This window comes from Akebia trifoliata, chromosome 8 (genome assembly GCF_017979445.1).
Source record: "Akebia trifoliata isolate Shusen 1 chromosome 8, ASM1797944v1, whole genome shotgun sequence".
Taxonomy (NCBI): Eukaryota; Viridiplantae; Streptophyta; class Magnoliopsida; order Ranunculales; family Lardizabalaceae; genus Akebia; species Akebia trifoliata.
In genome coordinates, this window is record NC_141382.1 from 45,971,750 (window position 1) to 45,983,818 (window position 12,069).

General features: G+C 35.0%; 1 protein-coding gene across 3 annotated transcripts; it reads left to right on the plus strand.

Moving 5' to 3' along the window:
- The first annotated feature begins 35 nt into the window (after window positions 1–35).
- LOC147397185 (NADP-dependent malic enzyme) lies at window positions 36–8,356 on the plus strand. 3 transcript variants are annotated; one of them, XM_086452692.1, is made up of 20 exons: window positions 36–261; window positions 464–738; window positions 1,408–1,528; window positions 3,778–3,852; window positions 3,954–4,105; window positions 4,182–4,287; window positions 4,396–4,461; window positions 4,703–4,798; window positions 5,064–5,135; window positions 5,264–5,347; window positions 5,450–5,548; window positions 5,964–6,011; window positions 6,133–6,186; window positions 6,309–6,407; window positions 6,530–6,619; window positions 7,052–7,129; window positions 7,240–7,314; window positions 7,457–7,547; window positions 7,899–8,027; window positions 8,104–8,356. In XM_086452692.1, exons 1-20 carry the CDS (start codon window positions 232–234, stop codon window positions 8,190–8,192), a joined length of 1,929 nt encoding a protein of 642 aa, XP_086308818.1. In that variant the 5' UTR covers window positions 36–231; the 3' UTR covers window positions 8,193–8,356. The 3 variants fall into 3 exon arrangements, with proteins under 3 accessions (XP_086308818.1, XP_086308819.1, XP_086308820.1); XM_086452693.1 differs by having other exon boundaries at window positions 467–738; XM_086452694.1 differs by having other exon boundaries at window positions 512–738.
- Window positions 8,357–12,069: the final 3,713 nt, after the last annotated feature.

The following is a 12,069-nucleotide window of genomic DNA, read 5'->3' on the forward strand; positions in this document are numbered from 1 at the left end:
TTATATATATATATATATATATATAAGAGGTGTCTCTTAGAAACACGTACAGAGAAAGAGAGAGAGAGAAACCGAAGGAGAGCTTGAGAGGCGACTTAAGAGTCTCTCTCTCTTTCTCGCTCTCGCTCTCTTTTTCTGTAGTTTTCTTTCTCTTTCTACAGGTTTCGCCGAACAGAGACAAAACAAGGGAGAGAAACTCTGGTTTAATTCTGACCCACAAAACTCATCACCATGATTTCATTGAATCGAACCAGTTTCCTGGTAATTAAAACTAAACCCATTTTATAATTCTTAATTCTAAACACCCCCATTTTCCCAAAAGATAATCTTTAATATTTGGCTGGTGGATTCAATTTTTTGTTTATTTAATGGGCATTATTTTCGGGTCTTTGACGTTTGAAATCGTGATATTACTTTGATATTTGGGGTATAAAAAAGGGGGGTTTTTGTTGATTGGTTTAAGCAGAAAAGCTCTTCTACGAGTATTCCTTCTAGCTTCTCTCATTCGCAGAGAAAAGCTTCATCTGTGGTGGTTTTGGCTGTGAATTCGAACGGTCGAGGAGGTGAGAGAAAGGTTGGGGTTGTGATGGAGAGTACTTTCAAGGAGATCCAAAATGGCGCTTCTGTGCTGGACATGGACCCAAAATCAACTGTCGGTGGTGGAGTCGAGGACGCGTACGGTGAGGATCAGGCATCTGAAGATCAGCTCATGACCCCATGGACCATCTCCGTTGCGAGGTGAGAGAGTAGTAGTAGAGATCAAGTTCTTATTGTTTTATTCTTGATTTTCTGTTAAATTCAATGGGTTTTCAATTTCATCTTGTTTTGTTCTTTATTTTTTGTTATAGTTAATGGGTTTTCGATGATGGTTGTTCTTTTTAATTTTCCCCGTTTCGTTTGGGTTTCTTTTCTTTAAGCTAATTTTATTTATGTTTTTTCTTTAATTTTTCTCATTTGTTGTTGTTGTTTTTTTTATTAAATTGATTTAATTATGCGATCTGATGTTCTCTGAGGTATTTTAATTCTTTCTATCATTCAGTGTGTCTGAAAAAGCATATTTAAAGGGTTTCTTGGTTTTCAGCTAGAAGTTTGGTTGGTAGGAGTTCTTGATTTATAAGAGATTTTAAAATTTTTCAATATTTTACCAATATTTCTTTTTTTACTTTTATAATCATTTGTTTCTGAGAAGCCAATATATTTCGCTTAGTGGCCCATAATTTCAATCAGAGTTTAAGTTTGATTCATTGGGTTGATCTGAGTCGAGATCCAACAGTGGAATTGCGATGTTCTTGTAAAATGGGTATTTATATATTTTTTGTGGAATAAACCGTCACTTGAATCATTGCTTTGTAGCTTACAAGTTCATTATATTATTCAGAAGGTGAAATTTTTTCTCTTGTGATGTAGTGGGTATACATTGTTGAGGGATCCACACCACAACAAAGGGCTTGCCTTCACTGAAAAGGAGAGAGATGCGCATTACATGCGAGGTCTTCTTCCTCCAGCTGTCGTTTCTCAAGATCTTCAGGTTGAATTTAAATGGCATAGCTTTGTAATTCAGACCATTTTGTTTGATCATTTAACTAGAACCAGATTGTGATCCTGAAACAAGATTTGTGTGGTTCGGCAAGGCTAATGTCCTCCGATGAGATGAGAGTGATCACTTTCTTAACCTTCAGAACCGGTGGAACCCTTGTTTCTTTCATTTGATTTCATTCTCCCATATCCTAAAACGAGTTCTCTCAAATAACTCAGATCTAGTTGTCAACTACACTAGAATTCCAATAGAATGGCCCAGGGTTTAATAAGTGACTTTAAGCTGCATTAATCAAATCTCTAAAGGAATAAAAAATATACTGATGAAGTTAAAAGTGTACTCTTTTTATTCAAGTACAAATAGGAATTGGAACTGCCTCTCAGGATTCAATGACTGACCCCCATGTATATATATACATATACATATACATATAGGAGCCAAAATTTTCACAAAAACTCAGCCCATTCCGAAACTTCTAACCCTAGTTTACAAGTTGAAGAATCGTGGACCTTTAATTTGTAAACCACTTTTGATGGGGTTAAAAGTTTTGGAATGGGCTGATTTTTTGTGAGGATGATGGGATGATCTCTATGGTGAGATCATCCTCACAAAAAATCAACCAATTCCGAAACTTCTAACCCATATAAGACAATTTTGGCTGCCAAACGGGATCCTCTCTCTCTCTTCTCTCTCTCTCTCTCTATATATATATATATATATATATACTGGCTAACTTTTTGGCAAAACATTTTTCAAAACATGAGTTAGAAGTTTTGAAATGGGCTGATTTTTTGTGAGGATGATCTCTATGGTGAGGAGATCATCATCACCAAAAATCAGCCCATTCCAAAACTTCTAACCCCATCAAAAAGAGTTTACAAAAAATGGAATGGTCCATGATTTTTCAACTTGTAAACATGGGTTAGAAGTTTTGGAATGGACTGATTTTTGGTGAGGATGATCTCCTCACCGTAGAGATCATCCTCACCAAAAATCAGCCCATTCCAAAACTTCTAACTCATGTTTTGAAAAATGTTTTGCCAAAATGTTAGCCATTGAACGCTAACCTATATATATATATATATATATATGGGATATGCTAAGCACCCAACATTTTACCCAACAATTTGCCCAACATGTTTTGTCCTACATGGGTTAGAAGTTTTGGAATGGACTGATTTTTGGTGAGGATGATTTCTGTGGTGAGGAGATCATCCTCACCAAAAATCAGCCCATTCCAAAACTTCTAACTCCATGTTTACAAGTTGAAAATTTGTGGACCGTCCATTTTTTGTAAATCATTTGTGATGGGGTTAGAAGTTTTGGAATGGGCTGATTTTTGGTGAGGATGATCTCCTCACCATAGAGATCATCCTCACCAAAAATCAGCTTATTCTAAAACTTCTAACCCATGTAGGACAAAACATGTTGAGCAAAGTGTTGGGTGCCGAACGGGACCCATATATATATGGATTAGGATCCGTATACACATAAAGCTATTTATAAAGCTACAACGTGTTTTGTCTTATATGGGCAAAAATGTTTGGAATGGGCTGATTTTTTGTGAGGATGATCTCTATGGTGAGGAGATTATCCTTGCCAAAAATCAGCCCATTATGAAACTTCTAGCCCCATCTTTACAAGTTGAAAAATTTTAGATCGTCCAATTTTTGTAAATCACTTTTGATGGGGTTAGAAGTTTTTGAATGTAATGATTTTTTGCAAGGATGATCCCCTCACCACAGAGATCATCCTCACAAAAAATCAGTGCATTCCGAACCTTTTTAATCATATAAGACAAAAGCATTGTAGCTTTATGGGTAGCTTTATGTGTCTACGGAACCCGACCCTATATATATATATATATATATATATATATATGGGTGGGGATTTGGTAGACTCGTGGGAAATGAACCCATATATTCGTTCACTATCCCAACCATGTAAACATGAAATCCAACTATGAGGCAAGATATGTATCTCGAGAATCCATCACATATCCCTAAAATTTATCTTGACGGTTGGATTTCATGGATAACACCTTATTGTTATAAACACAAAATCCAACGGTTGGGAATTATCCTCGAGATACATGAAATACCAAAATTTCCAATGACTCCTTATGTGTGTATAAAGTGTACAGTAGATCCCTTGTGATAATTAATTACCAAGTAGATTCAATACATCTCTCACAAACATGGATAATTCTTGTTAACTCTTTCCACAATTCTGCTCACCAGGATAAGAAAATTATGCGCAATCTCCGCCAATATCAAGTTCCATTGCAAAGATATGTGGCAATGATGGATCTTCAGGTATCCCCATTTACAGAAACTGATCCCATTTTAGTGGAATTTGATTATTGGATGTCTACCTAACTTAATTGTTTTCTGGTGTTTTTTTCCCTGGTATACAGGAGAGGAATGAAAGGCTGTTCTACAAGGTTCTCGTTAACAATGTTGAGGAATTGCTCCCAGTTGTGTACACTCCTACTGTTGGTGAAGCTTGTCAGAAATATGGAAGCATCTTCAGGCGCCCTCAGGGTCTTTACATTAGTTTGAAGGAGAAGTATGACAAGTTGATTATATTTTTTTTCTCTCTCTCGTTACAGTGCATTAGTAGTTACTTATTCTCTAATTTGTAGGGGGAGGATTCTTGAAGTATTGAAAAACTGGCCTGAGAAGAGTATCCAAGTTATTGTGGTCACTGATGGTGAGCGAATTTTGGGGCTTGGGGATCTTGGTTGCCAGGTAACAAATCATGGATTGATTTCTGATTGAATTCATGCCCATAAATATTTCAAGTAACAGTTTGTATTGCTGATTGATTGATGGCGATTTCTGAATTATTATTCACAGGGGATGGGAATACCTGTAGGGAAACTTGCTCTCTATACCGCACTTGGAGGCATTCGTCCATCATCCGTAAGCATTTCCATAATTGATGGTACCCGTTTTACTTGATTGATTAGTTTCTTAGAAACACCAATCTAGAACTATGAAGTTAAAATTGATCAGAAGTTTACTCATGACTTTTCAAGTATTAATTCTGTAGTAGAGATGGCTTGGCCAATGCACCTAATTTGGCCAACATTGGAAACCTGAGATACCATCAATTTTGTTGTTATTTGAAGAAAGTTGCTGAGTTATTGGTTATCATTTACAGTGCTTGCCTATAACCATCGATGTGGGGACAAACAATGAGCAGTTGTTGAAGGATGAGTTCTACATTGGGTTAAGGCAGAGAAGGGCAACTGGCCAGGTCTTGTAACTTTATTAGTGTAGCATTCTTAATTTTATTCCATCTATGGAAGCTTAGACTTTTATTTTTATTCTTATTTAAGAGGTAGTTTCTACTATTTTGGAAAAAACTGCATATTAGAAATTTCTTTTTAAAAAGAATATTGAGCACAAATTTCCAAGGAAAATTTTCTAAGCTTTCATACAGGATCGTAGATTATGTTATTTTTCTGTAATACTGAAAGTGTTTTTTGTTTTTTGTTTTTTTTGAAAATTTCGGACTTTAGGAATACGCTGAACTTCTTCATGAGTTCATGCGTGCAGTTAAACAGAACTATGGGGAGAAAGTCCTCATACAGGTTAGTCATCAAAACCAATCTTCTCAGGTTCATTAGTAAATTTTTATGAGTCCCAGGATTTAAGGGTTTTTTTTTTTTTTCCTTTGTGGTTGCGATGATTTTTGAATCTTTTAAACCAAATTCTCCAGTTTGAAGACTTTGCAAACCACAATGCCTTTGAGCTTCTTGCAAAATACCGCACAACTCATCTCGTCTTCAATGATGATATACAGGTAACTTGTTGGGCAAGCATTTGTTCATGATGTTGAATTTTGGTTTCTTCAGGAAGCATACCTCTAATCACTAATCAGTGGGTTTTTGACATTTTATTGTAGGGGACAGCGTCAGTGGTCCTTGCAGGGCTTGTTGCAGCACTGAAGTTAGTTGGTGGGACCTTAGCTGAGCACACATTCTTATTCCTTGGTGCTGGAGAGGTGATCCTATATTCTGCTTTGCTTTTCATGGTCGCTATTTCATTTTCCTCTTTCCACATTTGAAAAAAAAAAAAAAAAAAAAAAAAAAAAAAAGAGGAAAAAAGAACACATGGGAAAGGAGATAAGAAATAAGAGAGCCGATATTGGCACCCTAACTTTTACTTATTGTACTTCAATTAAAACAAAAAAATATGTAAGTCAATGGTTGAGAAACAGTAAACGTTGGGTTGCCAATAGAAACTCTCTATTTTGTATAGATTTCTATTTGAATGTGTTATAATTCTTTGTACTGTTGAGGTAATTATTTGAAACATACTTTTGTAATGTTTTGAATGGTGTGTTTTAATCTCATGCTATATCTATATAGTTTCAATTTTATTATTTGTTCATCACTTCTGTTTCTTGGTGCTTGCAGGCTGGGACAGGTATAGCTGAACTCATAGCTCTTGAGATGTCAAAACAGGTATTGACATTCTAGCTATATATTGATGTATTTTGTCCTTTTATTCATCAATAATAAGAATTTTTTTATGTTAAAATGACTATTATTAAGTCATGAGAGTGGTATTGCTATCTTGGTGCAGACTAAAGCTCCATTGCAAGAGACTCGCAAGAAGATTTGGCTTGTAGATTCAAAGGTACTAAAAATCTTAAGTTCTCCACTCACTCCTCAGTGACGGAGCAAAGATGTCCTTAGCATTCCCTCCTTATTTGTTCTTGTTTACACATTAATCAAAATGTATGCTAAAATCTGTTGCAGGGATTGATTGTCAGCTCTCGCAAAGAGTCGCTCCAACACTTCAAGAAGCCTTGGGCTCATGAGCATGAACCTGTTAACAATCTCTTAGATGCCGTGAAGGTGTGGGAAATCTCTCTCTCTCTCTCTCTCCCTCACACACACACACACACACGCACTGCTGGTGCACAAAAATGTGTTATAATGACGGGTTTCTTAACATCAATTCTGTTTGAGCATCCCAGGCAATCAAACCGACAGTATTGATTGGTTCATCTGGAGTTGGAAGAACATTTACAAAGGAGGTGGTTGAGGCCATGGCCTCCTTTAATGAGGTACTCCTTCCCTCCCTCCCTCTCTCCATCTCTCTCTCCTCTCTCTCTCTCTCTCTCTCTCTATATATATATATATATATATATATATATATATAGACATCGTTCTAGACAACATGTTTTGTCCTATATGGGCAAAAAGTTTTAGAATGGGCTGATTTTTGTGAGGATGACCTCTATGGTGAGGGGATCATCCTCACAAAAAATCAGCCCATTCTGAAATTGCTAGCCCCAGTTTTACATGTTGAAGAATTGTGGACAGTTCATTTTACCGCTAGTTTGTAACCACATCCTCACAAAAAATCAGTCCATTACGAAACTTTTTTGCCAAATAAGACAAAACGTTGTCTAGAATGTTGTCTACGGAACACTATCTATATTATGTATACTTCCAAGTAGGATAATTTTATTCTGACATAAACGGATGATATGCAGAAACCTATTATCTTTGCTTTATCAAACCCGACCTCGCAATCTGAGTGTACAGCTGAAGAAGCATACACATGGAGTAAGGTATATAAACAAAACAGTATCTATTTTCTCCCATTTGTTAGTTTGCTCAAAATGCATCATTTTAATAATCTGAACAGGTAGGAATGTAACTTATTTCCAATATTTTTCAGGGGCGTGCAATTTTTGCTAGTGGGAGCCCATTTGACCCTGTTGAGTGTAACGGGAAAGTGTTCATGCCTGGCCAGGTTTGACTTGTTCTTTTCCCTTTCTTTTTTTGTAAATAAATATATAAATGAACACTTTCTTCTTACCCAAGATTGTATGATTGTGTGACACCAATAACTGATTTTTGCACTTTAATATTCTTTTCCCTTCTTGTTAATTCAGGCAAATAATGCTTACATTTTCCCTGGATTTGGTCTGGGTTTGATAATCTCGGGTGCTATTCGCGTGCATGATGACATGCTTCTTGCAGCCTGTAAGTGATTGAATGAAACTTGCTCACAACTCGCAGTGCAACATGCAATATATACATACTGTGTAGATCTATCTTATAGGTTGTGGGTCTTTGATCACTTGATGGATGTTAGTTAGGCTCACATATTATATTTAAGCCTTTTTCAGTCCATTTTCATAGGGTATATAATACGTTTTGTTAGACCCAATATCTTAGCTAGGCACACCCAGTACATTATCACGTCTTCAGATTAATCCATGGCGGGGGTATACCTGTGTTAAATATGACAAACCCGGGATCAAAACCATGCCTTCACCCTTATTGTATTAGTTGAGTAATAACTTAATGTACCTTTTTTTTTCCATTGAACAGCCGAAGCTTTGGCAGCACAGGTGACACAGGAGAACTTTAGTAATGGAATGATTTACCCACCATTCTCTAATATCAGAAAGATATCAGCACATATTGCTGCTGATGTAGCTGCTAAAGCATATGAACTCGGTGAGTCCTATTTTCTAAAAAGTTCAGTTGAAACAAGATGTGTAATCCAATCAGCTGATCTATTCTGGTTTGGTAGGTTTGGCTACCCGTCTTCCGCGCCCCGAGAATCTGGTGAAGTATGCGGAGAGCTGCATGTACAGCCCTAACTACCGCAGCTACCGATAAAGCAGTGCTACAATTTTGTTTTTGTTTTTTTGTTTTTATTTTTAAAACCTTTTCAGCTTGGTACTTAGTCAGTCTTGGTGTGTTGCTACTATGGGTTCTTTTTTTAGTCTGAAGATGTTGTGTATTTCTATAGATATACATGAAATGATAAGTGTGATTGTCAATGGTTTTTGTCTTTGTGATTTACTGACTTTTTCTTTTAAAATAATGTTTCGGTCCATTCTAGCACATATGACCTTTTTGTCAAATTTCTGACTTAGCAAATGGTGGGGCCATTGACCCATCAATGGATCCGATTGGTACTGATCCAATAAGAAATTTATTATGTATTGGATTGGTTCCTTATTGTGTCTCAAGATTTGGATTGATATCTGATCCGACAACTTATTATGAAAATCCAGATTTAAATAAAATATTCCAACAAAATTTATACTATAATTGCACTCTCATGTATAGGGTCTGAATATTGATTAAGATTAAGTACTTGTTGGATTTGAAATCTGATTCCATTGGCTCTGATTGGACTCATTGACATGTCCTAATTATGTTCGAGTTTAGTCCATATTTTTCCTATTTGTGGTCAGATTATAGGGGTCCATACCAATAACATTTTAATGGGCAATCCAAATGAACGACTAGTTTTTCTAACTATGATTGTGATCATCAGAAGAGTCAGTAATTTCAAAATTATTGACTAGATGGGAAGTTCGACCTTAATTTAATGGTCGAAACGAAGAGTTGAGATTTTTTCAATTGTAAGTTAAATTTTTATAAATAGATTTTAGTTTTGATTTTTGGAAATCTCCAAATAATTTGCCTTGTGGAAGCGCTCTCAAATTTGGTCAATAGCTTTTATGCTAAAACTCTAATTAAGAGGTATGGTTGAGGATTGTTATTGGTGTAAAATGAGTTGAGTTGCTCCACATGTTCGTAAAGTGGATTGATTGGTTGTAAACAAAAAGATCATAAATTTGGAGGTCAAGAGATCATTAGAATTGCAAATACTACAACAACTTTCTCTTAAGAAATTTGCCACTTTATGGATCATTGGAGAGGGACATTTCAACCCTCATTTATCTAAGAAATTTGCTCATTGGAGAGGACATTTGCCCGTACAGCCATCTCATTGGCTTACTAAGCGGGGGGTGTCGGATCCAACTCACTCACACTCAAGCTTAAAAAACGTCTTATCTGCACTTCCACCCTAAGGTGGGTACGGCAAAGAGGCACTTTAAAAAAAAAAAAAAAAAAAGGAGAAAGGAAAAATTACTTAAAGAACCCTAACAGAAAGATTTTTTTCTAAATAATCCTCAAGTAGTCTCTTATAATCTATTTAGTAAAGTTTTCTTTTCTTAATAGTCCTTGAATCTTAACTCACGTGTATAATGTCTTTGAAATATTCAAACTATCACTTTATCATCTTCTTCAAATAATTTGATTTTTTAATAGTAATTGCGATCATTTTTTACTATCTTTTGATCACGAACAACTAATGGAGAATGACATTCATTTATTTTTTAATATATAGATGTATTTTATTTATTTATTTCAATGCTTCATTAAAAAAAATGAAGAGCTGGATTAAGATTTAAATTAATTTTTATGATTAAACTATATATTTTTTTAATTGCAACTATGATTTATGCATTTTAGGTGTTTCGAGGAGATTTATCCAATTATTTGAATTAAAAAAAAATGAAAAGAAATGAAAAATCTGATTCACGTTTAAAGTGTCAAATTCATCACTTTTTATTGTCTAGTTCACCATTTTATTATTGTCGAACTCAAGTAATTAAATGTTGAATTACACAGTAGAAAGTAGTGAACTCGATACTAAATAATAAAATGTTGAATTAGACAATAAAAAGTGATGAACTTGGCACTAAGTGTTGAGTTCAATAATAAAAATGTTGAACTAGACAATAAAAAATGTGAACCAAATTTTTTTGTTTTTTTAACTTTGATACTTGATAAATCTCCTTAAAATATCCAAAATGCATAAATCAATAATTACAATGTAATCATAAAAAAAAATTACAGTCTCAACTTCAATCTTCATTTTTCTTAATGAAACATTGAAATAAATAAATAAAAATGCATATAGCTGTTCAAATGTAAGATTATATCATTTTCCATTCATCAGTTATGATCCAAGATCTTCAGAGATGAATGCAATCGTCATTGCGAAACTTAACAATGTGAAGAAGATGATAAAATGGTAGTTTGGGTATTTCAAAGACTTTATAAGAATATAAAATAAAAAAAACTGTTAAGAAAAGAAAAGTTTACTAAATAAACTATTAAGAGACTATCCAAACCTTAGAGATTATTTAGAAAAAAAGTCCCTCATTTAATTGGTTCACTCCACACTCAAGCTTAAAAAAGTCTTATCTGCACTTCTACCCTAAAACAATGATTAAAATCTTGACTTGGGGCAATGTTTTGTTGATAGGAAAAAAAATTCAGTATTATCTTGACTGAAATATTTTGAGACAAATTGGAATATGTTCATCACACTTTCCAAAATATTCATTGGTTCACGAGTCAAAATCGAAATTTTCCATCAAAATATTTTGTAACCCAACAAAGGAAAAAAAACATCTTTTACCCATGAACTTGGGATAAGACAATGGGTTTTGAGCTCGCTCACCCACCCAATAGCCTTTTCACAAATGGAATGTTTTTTCCAAAATATGATTTATGGTGTTGATACAACAAAAGACACGTTAAAAAAAAGGTAAATTACTTAAAGGACCTAACAGAGGGATTTTTTTCTAAATAATCCCCAAGTTTTGGCTGGTCTCTTATAGTCCATTTAGTAAACTTTTCTTTTCTTAATAGTCCTCACGTGTATAATGTCTTTGAAATACCTAAACTACCATTTTATCATCTTCTTCTAATAGTTAGGATTTCTAACAACGATTGTGATCATTTCTAATAATCTTTGATTATGAACAACTAATGGAGAATGATATTCACTTACTTTTGAATATATAGACGTTGTAGACACCTAAATTTGGAGGGCCCTTGATACAAAATGTCCCGAAATCTATAAAAATTGGAATGTGCCCCAAAGCCTAAAACCTTCAAAAATCTAATATCTTTTATTGTTTTCTTTCAATAAATGGCCTAAAACCCTTCCCACAAGGTCCATAGACCAAAAACCTACCTCACCACTCCTCTACACTTCTCAAACCCAACCCAATTCAACTCAACCCATTACTATACATAAGCCCAACCATCTCACCCAAGCCCATTGGACTCAACCTATCACCTTACATATTCGACCAAGTACCCAATCATTCTACCTAAGCCTAATTCTCAACTCAAGCCTTAAAAGCACAACCAATCACCTAAGATCATCAAGTTAGGGCATATGTCATCACCTCAACTCACCTCCATCATCCAACTACCTACTCTCATCGCCTTTCTCTAAAAAATCATTTACCCATATCTCAACCTATATATTTTTCTAACCTATCTTCATCATTCCCTACAAACCCATCTTTACAAATCAAACTCACACCCCTCTTCTCCAATCAAATACTCATTCTCTGCAATCAATCCATCTAAACATTCCATCCCCATATCTTTGGGACACATGTCACCACATCCCTCATCCTCCCAAAACTTAACCAATTAATCCATTACACAATCCATTCTTCTAACCTAAACTCACTCCATTCAACTTACTTAACACTCAATCAACAAATCACTCACTTATACCTCAATTCTTTCAATCAAACACCACTCCTCTTCATCTCACCTAATACTCCACCCAAATGGATTGAAGGATCCAACCCATTTGGGTCACAAACAACCCATTTAAACCCCCTTCCACAACTGCCCTCCTACCACCTTTAATTTACACACACCC